The sequence below is a fragment of the Varanus komodoensis genome, unplaced genomic scaffold (genome assembly GCF_004798865.1).
Source record: "Varanus komodoensis strain SLA01 unplaced genomic scaffold, ASM479886v1 scaffold27, whole genome shotgun sequence".
NCBI lineage: Eukaryota > Metazoa > Chordata > Lepidosauria > Squamata > Varanidae > Varanus > Varanus komodoensis.
In genome coordinates, this window is record NW_025335701.1 from 11,882,779 (window position 1) to 11,903,516 (window position 20,738).

The window sequence follows — 20,738 nt, forward strand, 5'->3', positions numbered from 1 at the left end:
GTGTACTCACTTTTGTTGCCAGTGGTTTAGACATGTATGGCTGTGTGTCGAGTTATTTTGAGGGGACAGCAAATTTACACTGTTATACAGGCTGTATACGCACTACTTTACATTGTAGCAAAGTGTCATTTCTTCAGGGTTGTCACATAAAAAGATATAATAAAATATTTACAAAACGTGAGGGGTGTACTCACTTCTGTGATATACCGTATGTGCGAGGCTATCCAAGAGTGCTCACTGGTCTAGGCCAGGATACACACTTTACTAGACTATATAAGTTAATTTTTTGGAAAAAAATACCGCCCCCATGGTTGCCAGAAGAACGGCTGAGAGCACCGGGGCATTTTGCCAGATGAGGCAGACCCAGTGCCTAGTGTGTCCCCGCAACACATGTGGGCTTGCAACGGCCTGCCTGGCCCATGGGGCATTCTGCTGGCTCTCCCTCTCAGCACGGGATTCCAAACCCCTAATCTAATTCTTTACAGGAACCATTCTTCAATTTAAGGACAACATACACAAAGAACTCAATTTGAACAATTTAGTAATAAAACATTTATATCCTAAGTTTTTTCATGGATAGCACACTGCTTTGCATTACAAGCTTTAATAAATGAACAAACGTAAGGGACTCTGGTCCTGCTTTTTAACGGTGTGAATATAAACTTGGCTTTAGAGCCCTGTGTTTGTTAAAACACTGCCCAAGCTTACTACTTGTTCCTATTTGCAAAGCATCGCAAATATGCAACCCAAAACCTTACATATGCTTGTTTGGAAGTCAGTCTTGCTAAATGCAGTGGGGTTTCTTGCCATGTGATAGTGCACAGGACTGTAGGATTAGTCACATTAGCACATTTTATCAGCGAGGCACTTACAGGACTGTAATAACTGTTTGGGCAAAAACCTCCACCGAATGTCAAATATATTTAGGTCCTTAGCACTGAAAGGGAAAAGGGTGCAGTACAATATGGAAGAGAAACCGTGCAGCCTTCTAGCAGGAGTATGAAAGCTGAGCTTGCCAAAACAATGTTGCAAGAGTATGTGTGAAAATTCTGAGAGTCTCCGCTTTCACTGAAAATGGGGAGCAAGTAATGGTTTCAGGAGGCAAAATTTGTCCACATGGGTATGCGGCCACATATGCTGGAATAAGCCCAGTGCCCAGATCATTATTTTATTTATCCATGTATTGAGTGTATTTTATTTACTTCCTTCCTGGGCACACAAGGCGGCTCACATAATTCCCTTCCTCCTCTCCATCTTATCCGCACTACAGCAGGGGTTTGCGGCCACCCAGAGAGCAATGTGGCAAGGAGGGACCAAACGAAGTTGCGAGAGAGCAGGAAATATGTGGAAGCAGGGGGTGGGTGGAAATCACGGAAAGCCGCAGGAGCGGCAGGGGCAGCAGGAGAGTGCGCACAGGGGGAGCCTGAAGGACTGGAGGCGACGGGAGGCTGGAAAGTGGACTACTGAGAGGGTATTGCAAGGGCCACTTTGGCCAGGAGAGACATGGACTTGAGGCTGATCTGTACTGTGAGCTGAAAGAGAAGCTGCTTGCCAGCCTTTTGTCATGATGGCTTCTGGTCAGAGTGCCCTCCTAAGTTGTTTCTAGGGGGCTCTGAAAGCGGTCTTGCAAAAATGGATTAAAGTTAAGTTTTCCATCAGAGTGCATGTTGGGAAAGTCTTCTTGCATATTCCAGAAGCGTCAGGGACAATCCAGTTAAAGTTATTTTAGTGTGCTTGTGGGGAGGGACCATTCCTCCCAATCGTATCAGAAAGACATGAAGAGGATAAGCTTTAGCTGAATTATTTCTTTGTGAATTTGCAGCTAGTTACCATAGCGCAGTGGTGGCGAACCTATGGCACACAGAGCCCTCTGTCGGCACGTGCGCCAAGTCACGCCAGCATCTGAGCATCAGATAACAGCGCACACAGGGGCCATTCACATGCTCAGAAAGCAGGAGCAGCGCCCGGCAATGACGTCATGAGCCGCGACACGTGAGTTGTGACTCATCCGAGCTTTCACATGGACAGTCAGTGCGCTGCCAATATATATTTGCTTGGACTGGCTGTGAGTTGTTTTTTCTAAACTAAAACCGCAGTTTTCAGGTTTTATTGTAGTGTTGGCACTTGGCGATAAATAAGTGGGTTTTGGGTTGCAGTTTGGGCACTCGGTCTCTAAAAGGTTCGCCATCACTGCCATAGGGGAACCACTTATCCAGTACCACGATCTGCAAGATGTTCATTTCAAGGACATCCTTAAGGTATGCACCAACTTATACTTAGGCACTTAATTCAAGTATCATTTGAAGGCAATATCTGCCCCTATTCAGATTGCCTGCAATTGATTCTTGATTCTCTTATTCTCAAATGTGCTTTTCCCTTATTAACCAGAACTGTCTATTATAGTTTATGCTTCTAGTGAGGGATACATTCCGGAATGGCAGCATACCATTAAATTTGTAGGACAAAGCTAAATATTTTGCACACAACTAAAAATGTCCCCATGCTTTTTTTGGAAATATCGTAAAAAGATACTCACCTATTTTTAAATCTATCTAGTGCAGCAATACCAAAATAGTACATTTTGGATGGAAAAGGCTTTCGTAAGGCTTCAAGAACATAGCGCAAGGCCAGGCCCAGCGCCATGTATGTAACCAGTCCTTTCTCTATTATCCCACCAAAGAGGCAGGCTGTTATGTGCAGCTCTTTATCAGGGTACTGGGGAAAAAAACGATATTCCTCAAACAAGTTCCTCAGCATACAGTTAAATACTTCGCGTTCCCGTTTAATGTTGGAGTCTTTAAACCTCTGCAGCATTTCTAACACCTGCAAAGAAAAAGTTACACAATGACTCGTTCATGCTCAAGCCCTTCCACAGAGGGGTGTGGAGCACCCACATCGGATTTGCTGGGAAACTCAAGGCAAGGTTTTGCAGGCAGAAATCTCAAATCTCTTCCTTACTTCACAAATATCACGTCCTAATGCAATGCCTAGCTATATATTTAAGTATATTACAGAATATTTGTTACACATGGGAATAACACTTTGTATAACTGCATTCACTTAAGTTCTATTCGTTGAGCCCAAGTTTACAATCATTTATATCATGATCATTTTAAAAATACTTTTTGACTTATAAAATACTGAACTGTTTCCTTGTGCTCTATGTTAGGTGCACCAAAAACACATTTTTAAAGGGACTGTGATTTGACCCAATTTATATTGCTGAGTTTCTCTAACATTTAAAGCTAAGGTAACTTTATACTGCTGATGTTACCCTAACATCAAATTGGTTGGTTTAGGAGATCCCCAAGGGAAGAAACATTTGCCCAAGTAACAACAGAGTCACACTGAGAGGAAAGAAAAAAAGAACTGTGCTTTGCAAATAATTTTGATGCAGCACGCATTTTTAAAAATTAGGTATCAATGCTGTTTTAGATGCTACAACCTCTTAAACCTTGGCACTTAATGCTAAACAGTTACTGAAGTGAACAAGCAATGAGATTTACTGAGCAAATTGATCTTCAGAATAGAGTTTTCACTGAAGACAAACATTCTATTCCACTTGCACAAAAGCGGTCTAGACTTGTGGGAGACACACATTTTGGAATGTCATAATTTAAATTCCCCTTAAAACTAAAACCAAAGGCAATATTGTAAAAACACCTCCTCTCCCAAACATTACATAGGACAGTGAAGAAAACCAATGAAAATTGAGATTAGCTAGCTGAAAGCGAGACAGATGCAATGGCTGCTCAAAAGCTCACCTCATCAACAGACATAGTTGGATGTGGTGGGTGATTATAAATACGCTGAAAATAGCTGTTGGCTTCATCATCAATCTCTTTGCTAAAGTGCTGATTAGCCTCTGGCCATACCTGAGATAAGTCAGCTGTTGAAAAAAGGTAAATGCATATTAAATACGACCCCAACATGCACAACAAAGGGCATTATATTTCAAAAATATAGAAGGCACAAGACCATGTTTTAACAGGTCACATGAAGCAACCTACATCTGGATCAACATTTCGTCCATACAAGCAGCTCCCAGACAGACAGAAGGCTCAACTGGACTGCAACTCCAGCTCTCTGAGCAGCCACTGCACCCTAGAGTGTCCGTGGCTTAGCTCGAGAATGTTCTGCATGCCCCTGCCTGCAGCCGCACGGCCCCATGCAGGACTGCACAGGGACCAAGAGAAGCAGGCGCTGCAGCTGTCGCTTTAGTTAAGGGAACACGGTGGCAGGTCACCCACAGGGACTGCGACAGCCCGGGAAGCAAATCGCAATGGCCGCCTGATTAGAGGCAGATTATTCATCCCTGAAGTGTACGGTGAAGGATGCAGCAACCACACCCCATGCGCAGCATGAACACACACATCTTCAGGCTACTCTTGGGATCCGAGGTCAAGCTGTTCCGTCCACTGAAATTCTGAGCAGTTTACAAGTAGCTATGCCTGTCAAAGCCAACAGCCTTGCAAGCGGAGGTATCTAGGTTGCCCCCCTGTGCATGGCTGGCTGGGGAAAGCTGAGTGCACTAGAACTTTTTCAGTAGCTGAATATGAGAGAAACAACTAGCAGGATCCCCACAAGCCAACTTGGAAGGAAAGTTCTTATTTACTGCACACCACACTCATTCCACACGATCAGACAACATCACCACTTACAAGGTTTCATCTTACTCTGCTGGAACGCAGGCTGGCTCAGTCCTGATGTACTCAGTTTTCTTGGTACAAAGGAGTCGTTATTCACCGCAGGGAGGCCAAGGGCCCCAGTCCCAATACCCAAGCTACCTGTTGTAAGACCACCTACTGAAAAACAGAAATACTTGTTTTGTTACAACTGCTTTGCTCCCCAGCCCACAGGATCAATGAGATGAGCAAGCCAGAAATGTAGTACCCAAGTTACACTGCACAGTGAATGGCTCAGCCACCCTGGATGCTTGGAATGCGGCTGAGGTCTGAAGCCAAACTTCCAGGCCCTACAAATGCCTCCCAAATAAAGCAGAGCATGTCCTGCTTCTTTCAGTCAGGGTTAGGGTTTCAGTTTGCATTTGCAGAATGGGGCTTTGCTTTGGCCTCTTTTCTGGCACAGCCCACCAAAACACTGCTTCAGGAATTTGGGAGACTCTTAAGGCTAGAGAGGGATAGAATACAAGGGCCTGAAGATGCACAGGGAAAGCTGACGCATCACGTTAAGAGAAGCAACTTCCAACCCAAGCCACAGAATTTAATGTCCTACAAAGTACTGAGCTTTCCTTCTGCAAGAACTGGTCCTTTCATACAACTGTACCTGGAAGCTGTGAAGAGAGGCCACCAATCCCACTGAATGGTGTGTTCTGGTTTTGGGTGGAAAGTGGTGGAAACGCTTTTGCTGGTGACTGAGGAGTACTAAACGCTGAACTCAAGTTTGGAGGAAAGCCTGGCATACTCTGGGTGTGTGGAGCCGCTGAACCGCCTAAACTGAGGGATGCCATTCCAGCAGCAAGAGGATCGATCTGAGGATAAAAATTCGTAGTAACAACAGTGACAATCACCTTTGCTACCAGATGGGAGACCATGGTTTCAAACAGTCCTAGAAAACCAGCAAACCACACAGCAATCACAACAGCAATACCCTGCTCCCTGCTTTTCTGCATCTAAGCCATCAGAAACTTTCCCACCTTCCTCCCTGAGGGACGGTTCAACCCAAACCAGATGTTTTCCAGCTCCTGCAGGCTTTTCCCTGCGTTCAGCCGAAACGCTGTGCCTGGAACCAGCACTTGGGCTCCCTTTCCTTGGTCAAGTGGAGCCTGACTCCGCTTGTCCCAGAAAGTTCCCCAGATGCCTGCTAAACCTGAGCACCACCTCCCTGCAGCAACCCTCAGCCATGCTCTGAGACGCCTCCGCTGCACCTCTCCGGCAGCCCTGCAAGTTAAACCAGCACCATTTGGGAAAGGGCCACCACAGGAGCCATGGTTTTCAACCTCCTCCCGAGCAACCTACATTTGGCTTCCAGGAGCCCACGGCACTCCATTTAAACATGTTGCTGGTCTCAACGTGGACCATGACTAATGAGCCCACTCCAGCACGACAAGGTTCCTTGACAGTGTGCGTCATCTGCAACCTACACACCAAGCAGGCGTTTACCGTGTGGTCTACATGCCTATCACACACCCAGCTGCGTGTCTGCCTGATGATTGATTTCCCAGTGCCCCAAGTCCCCGCCCTCAGGTGGAGAGAATGTCTGAACAGGTCTCTTCCCAGCAAGCATTTCCCTTCCCCAAGAGTCCCATTCTCTGAGACAACAGAGGAGCTGCTGCTCATGGACCAGGGACTCTGCTGTTAGGTCTCATCCACCAACCTCTTAGCCTCTCCGCATGAGTAGCCTTGCCTCTGAGGTAACAAACCGGCTCCCTGAGAGCCATAAGCTCCTTATGCTCAGCACAGCTCCACAGCTCCTGCCCAGCTGGCGGACACTTGCACACGTGGCACTCTGTGCAAGACACTGGATCGTCCGCAGACCTAGGCCAGCTTTCTACTTTCATCAACCCTTTGTGTTAAATTGCTTTTATTGGATTTGTTCGCCTGGGAAAAAAGTTTACTTAGAGGCAGGAAATGTAGCTGTTTGCTTAGTTATTAATTTGTAATTTTTTACTATGAGAAAAAAGGAAAGAGTTGGTGGTCCTGGCCCCTCACCCTGTTGCTAAATTTGCATTAACTCACTAGTGTGCTTCCACTGGGTCTCCTCTTGCTCAGGGCATCCCCTTGCTGATTCCTAACAACTGGCACAAAAGGCACCCTGTTTCTGATAGTGGAGGCAGAATGTAGCCATCTGGCCTAGCAGCCACTGATTGCTCTATACTCCACTAAAGGGGCCAATCATGTTCAATGCTGCCCCAGTTGCTAGCACACCTCTGCATTTTTAGTGATGAATTCTACAGTGTGAAGCCTTGCCCTGTACACTTCCTCTGCACAATACATTACTCTATACTGCCTTGATCATGTCCCCCCTTTTTCTTTGCTAAACAGACAGAAATGTTGTCACCCTTCCTTGGTGTCACCCTCACTTTCTTTGCTCTACAGCCTTCCAAACACCTACATAATACATCTGCCTTCAAAACTGCGCAAGGCAAAGAACTTCTGTGTTATTTAAAATTAAGTACAAGCTATGGCCCCTGGGTTTAGGTTACACAGCCCTAGTTTTGTCTGTAGCTTAAACAACCACTTAGTTTTACATTCTAACTTTTGCACAAGAATTTGACTTATTCCAAAAAGGTACAGAATAAAGCTCAGAATCCTCAGAGGAAAATTACTCATTGGTCCAGCCTGAAGACAGCCTTCCTGAAAAATCTGTCAAATGTTCTTGCTACTTCCAGCAAAGTTCTTTTCACTCATTAACCACTGCAACACATCCTGTGGGGCTGCCTCTAAAAACAGACTAGGCACTTTGGCTGCCCCAGAATGCTCTGGCCATGCTCCTCACTGGGGCCATTTGCAGGGAGCCTGGAGCTCAGCTGGTGCAACAGCTTCACTGCATACTGGCCTGTTTCTGGAAGAATCCAAAGTGCCAGTTAGGAGCTATGAAGCCCCTTACGGCATGGGAGCAAGCAACCTGAAAGACGGCCTTCTCCCACACGGGCCTGCCCATTCTTAAGATGAGAGCCAGTGAAGTGCAGTGGTTAAGTGGGTGGGTATGGGACTCGGGCAAGCTGGGTTCTAGTCCCTGCTGGACCATGGAGGCAACGGGGTGACTTTGGGCCAGTCACAGACTCTCAGCCCAGCCTACCTCACAGGGTTGCTGCTGCTGTGGGGATAAGATTGAGAGCAGCAGGAGAAGAATGATGTAAGCGGCCCTGTGCTCTTTAAAAAAGAAAATGCTATTTTTTATTTGATTTATTTGAACATAAATCAAATAATTAAAAATAAAGGTCTTCAAGAGAGACCTTTCCTTTGAGACCACCAGTTTTAGAAGCATGTTTGGTGGTGACCAAAGAGAGATCCTTTTTGGAGGTTTGTTCTTCACTTTCCCTGCTCCTGGAAGGCAAAGACCACCCTATTCAAGAAGGCCTTTAAGTGGGACTGCTGGGTTGGGAGTTGTTTAATTATGTAATTGTTGCTTTTATTTTATTTACCACATTGCTTTATTGTTTAAATCTTCATTTAATTGCCTTGGGACACAATGACTAGAATGGAGGGCTACAAATACATAGATCTTTAAACAACGGAAAGGTGCCAAATTAAGTCTTTAACGAGTACAGGCTATTATGAAGTCCCACTGCCAGAAGCACATTTTCCTCTCTCTTAAAGCTGGAAAAGGTAGCGGGAGAGAGCAAGCGAGATGTGCCTTGGTTTTAAAAGAGCGGTTCAGTGGTGAGCTGAAGCACTCCAGTTACGACAAGCTCTTGCAATCTAGCACTGCTGCTTGGCCTGAGAAGCTACAGAAGACAAGCCAGGTTCAAAGGCAGTGCCTGAGTCTAACAGTTATCAAGTAAAGGCAACATGACCACGATATTCTGAATTAACTTTGATTACGGACAAGGCAAATCTGTTTAGAGGGACAGTGAAGCACCTTCCTTCGTGCTGCTGCCAATGGCTTGTTTGAGCATCCACATACCTGTACAGGAGAGATGGCATCTAGACTACTAGCGCTGGGGGGACGTCCTTTGGGCATCACTCCAGGTGGGGGCTGTCTAGATTTGTTCATGACGTTGCTGCAGTTGGCTACCATGGTGAGGATAGTTTCCGACAGCTCTTGCGAGACACTCCTGTTGGGAAAAAATGGTGCTCGGCACTGCCATGTAGTTTCTGAACCAGGATCAGTCTCCTCGCTTGACCAGAGGAGCAGCTGGCAAGTCTGCCAGCACAGAACTGAAGAAGCAGGAAAACCCTCAGCTGGCTCACTTGAACTTATCAGCCCAAGATATGTGGGTGCCATGTGTAAATGAAGGGTAAAACTGTCAACCAACTTAAGCGAAACCATAAACTGCAGAGCCAACAGGGCCCTCCATATATGCCAAGGAGTACAGCTTAATCAATAAACAATAAAAATGTGCAGCTGTTCTGGAAACTGTAATGCTCAGCTGAGTGGAGGACTTGCAGGGACCTGCAGTGATGGCCATAAAGCTCTCCCCTTCCCTGTTCCCTTAAAAACATTTTAGGAAAAAGCCTTGGAACATGTTACGACAATCTCCCCTTTCTCTCTTTTTCTAGCCTCTAGGCCTTGCTCTCTCTCCCTCCATCACCACCACTTCTAGTTGTTTTTACTACCAGGTCTCCGTGGGGGCAATTAGGTAGCTAGCCAGGAGACCCATTTTGTGCTGATGTCCACAGCTGTTTCAAATGTGCCCATGGGTCATAATGCCTGGGAACTCTATTCCAGTTTTTCTATGCAAGTTTTATGACATGGTTTTTAGAAGTAATTTGGGGGAGTAAAGGCTGGGCAGCAATACATAAATAGCCTGCCTTAAATATTTTATTTTCTGAAATGAATTTGACAAAGAAAATGGAGAAGGAAGTTACCCAATGCTCAACTTGAATGAAGTTGCCATGACAGTTGGAGCCACACAATAAAAGATGTATTTTCTGCAAAGATTCAGCCACCCCTAGCGATCTATTTATAATATTTATTTAATGTTATGCTTTCAGAAAGAGCATCCACTGCATGACTGAAATAAATATGCACTTTTCATGTTCAAACTTATGCCCTAGCTATCCTGTGAAGTATCTAATTGAGCTACAAGTAGTACAGGGGAAATAACTGCAAAAGACCAAGGTTCCTCCAAAGTGGATGGGGGTTTGTTGACTGAGATTGCGCATTAAAAGCAAGAAAACACAAGAAGAACAAATGAAATGACCCAGATAATGCCTCCAGCTATATAAAATGACTTTCTCACACTTTCTATAGATGAGGGCAAACATTTCACAGATTTATGACAAAAATGTTTACAAGGATGCCACTTACTCAAATTCAAGTTGCTAAAGTCAAAAAAGAAAAAAAAGTGAAAAAAACCCCCTACAATTAGAGAGGCTGAGTCTGTCAATACTTCAATGGGCAACTTGCTGAAGCACGTATGGGTCCTTTTTGGGCCATGAAAAAAGCCCAGGCCTTCAGGAGCCCCAAGTGCCACCCCCAGCTGTCTCCAAGGCATCCTCTGCAGTGGGCTGCCCCTTCCGGAGCTCACCCACGCCGGGCCACCTTGCCTTTCCACCAACGACAAATGAAGCGGACTGTGTTCCGAAATCCATGCAACTGTCCGTTACGCTTTCCAGAAATAAAATTCCTTCACCCCCATTCAGTGCCATTTGCAGTTTCCACATATCGTGCTATTCTTGATTATTCGCAACCAGGTTGCAAGCACGTTTCAGGGTTTGACAACCTATGAACTCATACTTCCATGCTGTGATGTCTGACTGCCATGACAGGCAATGCGAGTACCACCCCCATTCATTGAAAGGAGGTACAAAGTGACTTCCACGTTGTGTTCCCAGGGGTGGCAGACTTTGCAGCAGGTGATTTTCTTCAAACAGTTCCTGCCTCAGCTCATCCACATTGCTCAAGTGTGATCAAGAGCGAAAATGGCAAAATTGCAAGCTGAACTCCACGAGGGAAGTTAGTAAGCAATGCCTCTCTGCAAAAGCAGAGAGGAGGAGAATCAAAAATCAAGCCTAAAAGGAAGAAAGAGGGGTATGTGTATCCAAGTGAAAAAGCGGAGGTGGAAAGGAATAACACTAAGGGTGAAGCTGGAGAAAAGATGAGAACCACCGAGCAAGAGTGCGCTGCGCGTCCAGGTAGAAAGGAAAGGAAGGAGGGGAGGGGAGAGCTGGGGGTGGAACCAGAACCAGGCTAATGCAAGGTGCGTCCAGCAGCGAGCCTGCCATGGAAGACGTGGCTTACCCAGCACAAGCCTGAAGGCAAGCCAGCATCGTTGCGAGTGTCTCTGGAGGAAGCTGGGCACTTTTCGGCTGGTCTTTCTCTGGGGCAAGGCCACCCAAGATAGAGGGACATCTTCTCTTTAAGAATGTCATACAGGCTTGGATGAAGGGCTCCTAGAGAAGGGAAAAAACAACCTTAGTGGGGCTGCACACACTTGCTAATATTTCAAGCATGTTAACAGGATCAAAAGGTGAAAAGCACTGGGCAACCGGGTTCAACATTTTCTCTCAGAAGTGTATGCTCCCAGGATTTTTAAAATCAACTTCAGGGCCATGATACTTTGAAGAACCACAGTTCTCCCAAAAAGTTGCAGAATGATAAAGAAAATCCTACTTTACCCCATGCTCCCGAATTTTGTCTGTGAGCCATTTGTCTAGTTTGAGGTATTCCCGTCGAGAGGCAAGTGCAGCAAGGTCAATAACGAAGGCAAACGGAGTACCATTTAGCAGCATTGACAAGGCCTGAAGAAAAGAGTCAGAGCACTGCTAGTTGAAGTATCTGGTGACATTCCTCTTACCGAAGCACACCCCACTCCCCAACATAATCTGCATCAGCCGCTTCCTAACTTTCTTTCCATTGCACAGCATGGCAGAGACAGAAGCCAGAAAACAGTTGCCGGGGCAGGAATTCCTCAGGACCGTCTTCCCTCTTCCAATCTAAGAAGAGATGGCATGAGAGGCGGAAGAGACCAAGGACCACCGAGGGTGGGGGAGAGGTCATGCCGTAAGCCATTCTGCCTCTGTCTTCTGCAGCCCAGGCCAAGGCAATGCTGAGGGTGGCAATGCTCTCCACCCCTCCTTTTGACCACTACTTCCCCCAGAGGTTGCAGGTGTTGCTATGGCTGGATGAAAGACCCAACAGGTCTAAAACCTGACTATGCAAAAGCAGAAGAGCAGGGCCTCAGGAACTTGCCCACATCCTGGTTACCTGGGAGCAGAGCTCCTGTGTGAGTGTGCAGTGCCAGCACTGCTGGAAATCCACCTCCACCCTGTTCATGACATTTCCACACAGGACCACTAGTACCAGATGCCTGACTTAGAATAGGGAGCCTCCCACTGTACACAACGGCTTGAGGGCTTCCATTCCAATGGGGCTGGACAGGGGCTCTTGCCCCAATTCCACAAAAGCGGCCACAGAGTCTGACTCCTGGTATTACAGGCCTCAAAAAGAGCCACCCTCTGCTGCACTTGGTCTCCTTCTTGTAATGCTTCAACACGCATTACATCACCTGGTAGCATCGAATGAAAGCTAAAATTACAATACGCAACACTATCAAAATCCTCTATCTTTTATCTACAAAGACTAAAAACGCACAACTAAGTCCTAGTGTGAGCTTCCAGAAAACCAACCAACCCACAATCTGGAGCTGGGTGTCCCAGTAGTTCTGCACATCAGAAAATATAACTATTGCAAGCTGCCAATTTAACAAAACAGCAGTATGCAAAGCAGGGCGCTTGGAGTCCATTTCCTCACACAGCCTCCTCACTGTTCGTAGGACCAAGAGGCCTTGTGGCATGAAGCTCGGCTTTCCCCTGCCCCTCAGCCCCAATGCCCAGACCCCCAACACCCCCAGCACTGGGGTCAGGGACAAAGCGGGACTCACCTTCAAGTCTTGAGCCACGTCTAGAATACGTGATAACTTTGCCTGGTCGTACTGTTCCCCTCTCATGTACCATTCTGCCATAGCGTGCATAATGAGCTGACGAATGGAAGGCGACTGACCCTAAGGAAACACCCGCACTTCAGACTTCTAGACAGGTTAGCAAGCCACCACGGGCACGGCCTCAGCAGCACGGCCTAGTCGCTCACTGCTCTGCAGTGCCGTGAACACAGGCCCGGATCGAAAGGGGTGGGCTGAGGAGAAAGCAAGAGTGCTTCGCCAGCACCACTTTGCTCCTCACCTGGTATCTCAGGCCCCGTGGTTCTTCCCCACCACAAACCCGGCCTGGGCTGGCCTCACCCTGCCCTTGGTCACACCTGCGGCAACACATCCATCATTTCCTGCCTCCCAGCCAAAGGCTCTGGGTTGCTTTGCAGACCCTTGCCAGCAGTGCTGTTGCGGAGCCTTCGGGGCAGCCCCACCTCCAACCCAGCTGGGTAACTGACAGGGGGGGCAACGCTGAGGCTGCCCACGCAACGCAAAAGCCCACCATGGGTCATGTAACCCACAGTGAGGCTCTGGTGTGCGTGGCCACCATTTTGAATATGAAATCCCTGCTCAGGGGTGCTTGTTTCCTGCAAAGTTGGAAAGCATGGGTTAAACAGCCCTCACATAATCCATGGCCCAGTTTAGCATTTAGATCCTCCCACAACCCAGGTTCACACAACATGATGATCCCCAAGTGGGCTGAGCACACAGCTGCAATGTCTGCTAAATTACTTGAGGAAACGCTCCCTAGAAATACGGGGATGAGCTCTCCTAGTTAACACATCTGTACACACTGGAAATGACAGGGGCAGAACCTGGGGCCTCAAGCAGCAGTTGCTACTGTTAACAGAAGGCAGTAGGTCCTGCATTTAAGACATATCCTAAGAAAGTAGTAATCACCCAACACAGGCAGAAATGTACAATTTCTGGAAATCCTGAAGTCATGTTTTGGTTTTGTAAAATGTGGGGAGAAATTGAAAAATAAGCAATACTTTTTCCAAGGACTACATGTTGCAAAACTGAGGACTGGAGCGTCCCTAAATAACTATAAGTAAAATATATATTAAACAATTTTGATAAGGAATGAAGGAAAAAACTATGATGGGAATCTGACACATATTCCCCATGGTTTCATTATTTCCAGAAATCGTACTTCTCTAGTCTTCCTATAAAAGTCTAACAGTTTTTAAAAATTATTTGGGTGCAGCAAAAGCTGGGTAGCAATATACAGGCACCTTGTCTTTTATTTGTCATTCTAAAGTAAAGCATTTTATGATCCAAAGCAATTCAATGTTGCAGTAAAAAAAGAAAAGATTGTTTCCTAATTTTTCCATACCTTCAAATCTCTAACACATTATGTGGGAAGCCCTACTAAAAATAATGATTCAAAACCACAAATTCAGGAGCACAATTGCACAGTTTTCTTTAAAGGAAGAATATTTACTGCCTCTACTTTCTAGTACATGAAATGCCAAAATGATCATGAACTGCATCCACTTGCAGTAGGAACAAAAGAGGCTTGTATAAGGGTTGCCTTACCGCATGTTTATTTATTTGTTCCATTTATAGACTGTTTCTCCCTCAAGGAGCAAGGGTGTTGTACATGATTGTCATCCTTCCAACTTTATCCTCACAACAAGCTGTAAGGGATTTTGGGCTCCAAATCAGTGGCATGCAATTGATTTATTTAAAACATTTTATATCTTGCCTCTCCATAAAGGCTTCTGCTGTGTGTGTGTGTGTGGGGGGGGGGAGTGTTCTCTCCAAGGAGACCAATAAAACAGCAAATGCATCACAGCTGACAAGGACTGAAACATCCAGCTAGTTTTGGGAGCCACAGCAGCTGGGCCAAGACTGGGCCAACACGCTTGCCCTATTGCAAGAACGCAGTAAGTAGCAAGGAAAATCAGCAGAAGAACTGGGGCACACGTGCATTCACTCTGGTCCCTCTTTCTCTCAGAAAAAGAATACACCCGTAACTGCCACACCAGCATTCCAACTGCAAGGTCGAATGAGAGAGCGGCAAGTTTCTCAGCATTATTTCAGAATGCCCAGGGCTGCAGCCAATATTATTCCTACTTGAAGTAGGCTCAGGGAAACGATCAATGCTCAAGTTAATGCGACCACCAGCTACAATCCTCAAACTCTGGTCACTCTCTCCAAGTGATTTCACAGTTGTGAAACGATACAGACACCTGACACGACAACCCTCGAGCAAAGGATTCCATTTGTATTCCACCCTTCTTTCAAGGAAGAGAACCGAGCTGCAAGGAGGGGCCATGGTACCTCTTGCTTGGATTCTGCTGCCAACCCGAGATCTCTGTAAAGCCCTTACCTGCCCATGCCATGCATAATGCAAGATGATGGCAGAGTTGGGGTGGTTGCCGAGGAAAATGGGCATAAGTGTGGAGATGAGTTCATGCCGTAAAGTATGCCAGGAAGTGTTGATTTGTAGTAAAGCCAAGACCAACATATCCGGACAGTGCTTGATCGGGAAACTGAAGAGTTGCTTAACCTGTTCATACTGCCCCACCTCTGCCAGCCGCAACAGGGATTCTATCAAATCCAGGCTCTTCCTGGTTTAAAAGAAAAAGGTAGACGCCCAAGAAGGTTGACAGCATTCTGGCTTGATGACTGACAGAACTGAGACATAAATATTAGATGAGACACTTCCAGATGGGCACATGGACTAGAACGTTCCCTTAGCAGTAGCCGTGGGATGATGGGCAGTGCACCGGAGCATGCTCAGCTAGAGGAGGCCACTTCAGACCTTTACAATACCTGGGAAAAGGAGCACGGCACATCAAAAGCACTGGGCCTGGGGCCACCAAAGCCGCTCTCCCCCCCTACAGTTTACCACTCCAGCTCTACCACTGAAAATTGAAGAACTGGGGTAATCTGCTGATTTTATGTGCCTGTCTTTTCCTCAGAACAGGCAGCCTATAGCACTATGCAAAAATAACAACACACGGAGAAACAGGTAGGGAAAGTACATGATGTACATTTAAGCTTAACAGCCTCTCCAAAAAAAAAATCAAGATTCAGCCTTCACAACTAGACCACAGTAAAGAGTATCAGCCGTTGCACCAGCTCAGAATAACTTAATATATATTGCTGCGGTGGCTCTCTTTAGATATGCATTTATGGATGGAGCAGATGCATTCGTGTCCAGAGCAGCTAGTTATCCATCCCAGCCGCACATACTTCCTCGCGTGCCATGTGTGTAATCCGGTGGTTCAAAGCCTTCTTTCCAAAATGCGACACTCAAAGGAGCAGTAAGGGGCCCTAACTACAATCAATTCTAGGTGCAGTAGTGCTTGCACTCCCAAGAAAAATAATACCGTTTACCATGTGGCGATTTCTCGATTGTCGTCCTCAGGTGGAGCTTTCAAGATGTCGGTGGCGACAGTATGACAGGGGTAGTCGGCGAAACAGAAGATCTCTGGGTTAATGAGGGAATGCTGGATGAATGAGAGCTGCAAAACAAACCCGCAAAAGCCACGTTACAGGAGGGTGCCTGTCTTTTCATCCTAAGTAAACATCTCCCCAATACTCCAATACAATTGGATTGTGTGCCCTTCACACTGTATTGTGGAGAAGGAGAAGATCTCAAGGGCAAGCCACACAAATCTCAACCTCTAAAGCAAAGATTCCATAACCCACATTTGGTAGTTGAACTAAAGCCCAAAACTGCACACTGATTTCACTCTATTAACTGTATTTCACTCTATTATTTCAACTCATAAGCATTTTATGTGCATATGAGTTGCATTATAGGAATGGTGGTGCTTTTCAAAGCTCTTCGCTGCCATGCTCCTTCAAAGTTCAATAGCATATCCTGGGCTGTTTTACACTTCACGATGAATTGATGCACTCATGGAGCGCCAAAAGCCATTTTGAATATGGAAGCTGCAGCAGCAGGAAGGAAGCACTTCAGATAGTTGTGCAGCTGTCACAGTCCTGAACCACCCTTGAAAAACTCCTGGGTTGTTTATAAGAGGCCTTTAAAATCCTCCATTAACCCATGACAGTCAGGTTCACATGACACAACAAGCTGTGGTGTGCCTCCTCCGATGTTCAAAATGTGGCCACCAGGTAACTTGAGGACCTGCACACAAACCAACCCCTGATGGCTCGCTCCAATGTGTGAACCAATGCATTGCCGTAACAAGCTTCAAATGTAAAGTGTTAAGTAACAACCAAAAGACAACATTTTTAATTCTAGGACTATACCACACTACATTCCTAAGAAATTAAAGGTTCAAGATTTAATTAGGCTGTTGTTCGTTCCTTCACATCCAGTACTATTAAGCCACAGGAGCAAACAAAACAAAGATGAAGATTTCCTAGTAGCTGCTTATATACCTGGCCTTCTGCGTGTTTCCAAGGTCTGTATATTAGATCAACTGGGAAGACTTCCAGTCCTAATCCCCTCTGGACACCATACACCACAATCTGCAAGCCCTTGCTATCCCGAATTTGAAATCCAGGGTGGTCCAGTTCATAGGTTACTTCCTTGAAGTTCAAGGTTGGGTTCTGCAAGGAGCAAAACAAATAACACTGATTTAATGTAGAGCATTCACTGCTATTTTCTCCAAGGAGGGCTACATTCAACAAGTATTTGCAGAGTTGAAAACCATAAGAAAAGGGCACCCAGTACACTTAGGGATGGGTGCATTTGCTGCTTTCTAGCCCTAAAATAATCATTATCAAACCAGGGAACAACAGTCAATGTATGATGACTTACGATACCAAGAAAATCCTCATTAAAAGCCGCCTGCCTGCATTTCTGACCCAACAGGACTTTCTGCTAGGAGTGGCTCTGTTCAAAAGCTAGAAGCCCATGAGCAGGTTATGTCACGATGCATCCCTTTAAAGTTTTGCCCGTATCAAACAAGTCTATTTAGTTGAATTTAACTTCCTTACTAAGCAAACTATATGCCACACAACACTGTCAAGGAAGCAATTAATGCAAGCCCTCTACATGTGCAGCCCATTAACAGAGCCTCCAAATCAAAGCAAGGATGAATTTACATGTGATGTAAAAGACTGCCATGGAACTAAACCGTGAAATGATAATCTATGTTGCAAACAGCTTATGGGAGCCGGATGTTGATCCAGTTACACTGGAAAGTGTTCCAGCCACTGAATTTGTATTTTGCTTTAAAGTGCGTATATTGGAAATTTTATGCTGTTCTGATTGCATGGGGTTTTTTATGAATTGTCATGAACTACCCACAGAACTTCTGCTATCAGATGGTAGAAAAACCCAAGCATATGCTTAGCTGAGTTGAAGACAAACACTGCATCATCCACAATGGATCGTTGCTAAAAAAGTGACAAGATGAATGACCTTGGGGCTCAAAGTCCAGTCATTTATTTACATAAACAGGATCCTATCACTGTTATGCAGACACCCATGTGCAAGGGACCCAAAAGTGGACAACCAACAGCCAGTTCGTGTAACAGCCCAGTGCCCTCACACACCTCACAGCTCCTCCTTCATGATCAGACATGTGTGGACGGGGGTTCTAGTCCCATACCCTCCCTCCTTATATCTCTAGATAATAACTATCTAGAAGCAAAAGGAACCTTGCCTTGGTTAAAAGCTGTCCAAGTTAATTTGGCTATATATTCGAATACCTATAGAAAATATTGTCATCCATTTTTTAAAAACAAATCGGCATGTGACAAACAATGGCATCAAGTCCACCGCTGAATGGCACTTCCACTTGCACGCTCGGATTGCAAAAGATGCCTCCGTATCAAACATTACTGTGTAAGCACCAACATACCAGCTCCTTAAGCACGTCAATCAGAACCTCTACATTCCATGTATGGGTTTGCGTTCCATCATTTTTATCCCTTCCATCGCTCCAAATTCCACTTCCAGGAGCAGAGATGGACTGCAAATTAAATATAGAAATATGTTAATAACATCCCTAGTATTGTCAATTGTGCAAAAAGATACAGGTGAACAATCAAGAAACATGGTCAACTGAAAAAGTGGAGTATGAATTTATGGTTTACACATTTATTTCTGTAGGTCACCTGTGGTTCATAATGCATTGTAAGCTGGTCCCTGAACTATGACCAAAATAGATTAAGAGATAAAGGATCAAGATCCAGCTTCTCCTGGGCTTGGACCAAGCTCCACTGAATATACACAGTGATGGGGGAGGAGCATGTTTAGCAGTGAAATTCAGAAGATTGCCACGCCAGAAGGAAGCGGGATGTCAGAAAGAAGTGGGGGATGTAGACAATGGTTTGGGTGGCTTGCTGAATCTCATCATGTACAGACTTAAGTGTGAACACAAGGGAGAAGATGTGTCAAAAGACGAGAGGGGTGTGTGAGGGGTGGAGATGGCAAACGCAAGGTTAGATCCAGATTTGGTTATAATTAAGAGGCGACCTGTTTAGAATCAATGGGGATATACCTACAGTCCCACTGATTTCAATGGGTCTAAGGCAAGTATGCCTAAATCTGATCCCTCCCCCAGGTATTTACTATAATTAAGAGAAACAAACCATCTTTCTCTATCAGATGAAGTGTAATTCTTCACCAGAAGAATATCACTGTGGCAAAGAATTTATCCATTTCCAAGGAGTGATAAGACCTCAAGGGTATAAGGTCCTTCCGAAAGAGCAATCCCTAAACAAAGCGAGTGGGATGCCGAACAGAAGAAGGGCCTTCTCAGTGCCTGCCCCCCACCTTTGGAATAGTTTTCCTAGAGAGGTCTGCCTGGGGCCATCACTGCTTTCATTTCGGTGCCTGGCAAAAAAACTGTCCTTTTTCATAGGCATTTTAAAAACTGATCTTAACAGCTGATTGTTTTAAGATTTCTTGCACTATCGGCAGTTGGTTATGTTTTTTTAAATCTAAGAATCGTAATATTTTTGTCTTGTATTTTATTGTTGTCCCCTTCATGGATCAACTGCCTTGTTGTGACGAAGGAGCTTGTGTAGCTCAATGAAGCTGTGAGCTCTGCCGTGCAGGGCCACCCAAGACGGACAGGCCATAGCAGAGAGCTCTGACAAAACGTGATCCACTGGAGAAGAAAATGGCAGCCCACTCCAGTATCTTTGCCATGAAAACCCCATGGACAGTACCAAAGGGCAAAGGGACACCGGAAGATGAGCCCCTCAGGTCGGAAGGTGTCCAATATGCTACTGGGGAAGAGCGGAGGGCTAGTACTAGTAGCGCCAGAAAGAATGAAGCGAGTGGGTCAAAGCCGAAAGGACACTCAGTTGCAGATGTATCTGGTGGTGAAAGGAAAGTTCGATTCTGTAAAAATCTATACTCCATAGGAACCTGGAATGTAAGATCCATGAATCAAGGCAAGCTGGACGTGGTCAAACAAAAGATAACAAGACTGAACATCGACATCTTAGGAATCAGTGAACTAAAATGGACAGGAATGGGTGAATTTAATTCAGATGACCATCAGGTATACTATTGCAGGCAAGAATCCCTCAGAAGAAACGGAGTAGCCTTCATAGTCAATAAAAGAGTAGGAAAAGCAGTACTGGGATACAATCTCCACAATGACAGAATGATCTCAGTTCGAATCCAAGGCAAACCATTCAACATCACAGCAGTCCAAGTCTATGCCCCAACCACTGGTGCTAAAGAGGCTGAAGTTGACCGGTTCTATGAAGGCCTACAACACCTTCTAGAATTGACACCAAAAAATGACGTCCTTATCATCATGGGGGATTGGAATGCTAAATAGGAAGTCAAAAGATAACCAGTCTGATTATTCAGAGAGCAATTGATCAATCAATCTCAAATGAATATTATGTCAGTAACTGCCCACTGATCAAGCCACACTCCACCTCCAGCCACCTCATTTTGTGACTGGCTCTGCCTTCACACTAGTTTTTGTGAGAGTAATTTTCAGCCTTCTCAAATGGACTCCGATGGGCAGAAAGTTTCAGAACCCTTGTTCTACTGCACATCATTGATATACGAAAGTAGCAGCCTCTGCGGCAGTAAGGAACACCAGTGGCTCCTTTGGTAACTGGCAGAGGGTCCCAGCACTGACGGTGGGACCCTGGAACCCAGCTGAGCCAGCAGAAACCTTGACCAGAGGGCCGCCTAAGCGCAGGAAGCTCGAATGCCAGGTTGCCACAGGATTTGCACTGGGAGCTTTACAGATCAGGCACCATTTGCTGCTGCAAA

General features: G+C 45.7%; 1 protein-coding gene and 1 non-coding gene across 5 annotated transcripts in view; both read right to left on the reverse strand.

Annotated features, from left to right (window-relative positions):
• The window catches only part of CNOT1 (CCR4-NOT transcription complex subunit 1), a 48,460-nt gene extending 29,993 nt beyond the window's left edge, over positions 1–18,467 (reverse strand). For 2 of the 4 annotated variants that reach the window (XM_044434335.1, XM_044434336.1), the window contains exons 1-10: positions 15,905–16,026; positions 14,892–15,132; positions 12,512–12,631; positions 11,247–11,369; positions 10,870–11,021; positions 8,590–8,740; positions 5,287–5,491; positions 4,662–4,805; positions 3,765–3,889; positions 2,537–2,823 (exon numbers count right to left, since the gene is read on the reverse strand). In XM_044434335.1, the coding sequence (XP_044290270.1) occupies positions 2,537–2,823; positions 3,765–3,889; positions 4,662–4,805; positions 5,287–5,491; positions 8,590–8,740; positions 10,870–11,021; positions 11,247–11,369; positions 12,512–12,631; positions 14,892–15,029 (1,445 nt within the window). In that variant the 5' untranslated portion in view covers positions 15,030–15,132; positions 15,905–16,026. Of the gene's footprint in view, positions 1–2,536; positions 2,824–3,764; positions 3,890–4,661; positions 4,806–5,286; positions 5,492–8,589; positions 8,741–10,869; positions 11,022–11,246; positions 11,370–12,511; positions 12,632–14,891; positions 15,133–15,904; positions 16,035–16,921; positions 17,093–18,351 lie in introns of those variants that run through there. The other 2 variants (XM_044434333.1, XM_044434334.1) reach the window with 2 other exon arrangements.
• LOC123025523 lies at positions 8,312–8,445 on the reverse strand. The gene has a single exon (XR_006415132.1). It is a non-coding gene; the product is annotated as a small nucleolar RNA SNORA50 (small nucleolar RNA).
• Positions 18,468–20,738: the final 2,271 nt, after the last annotated feature.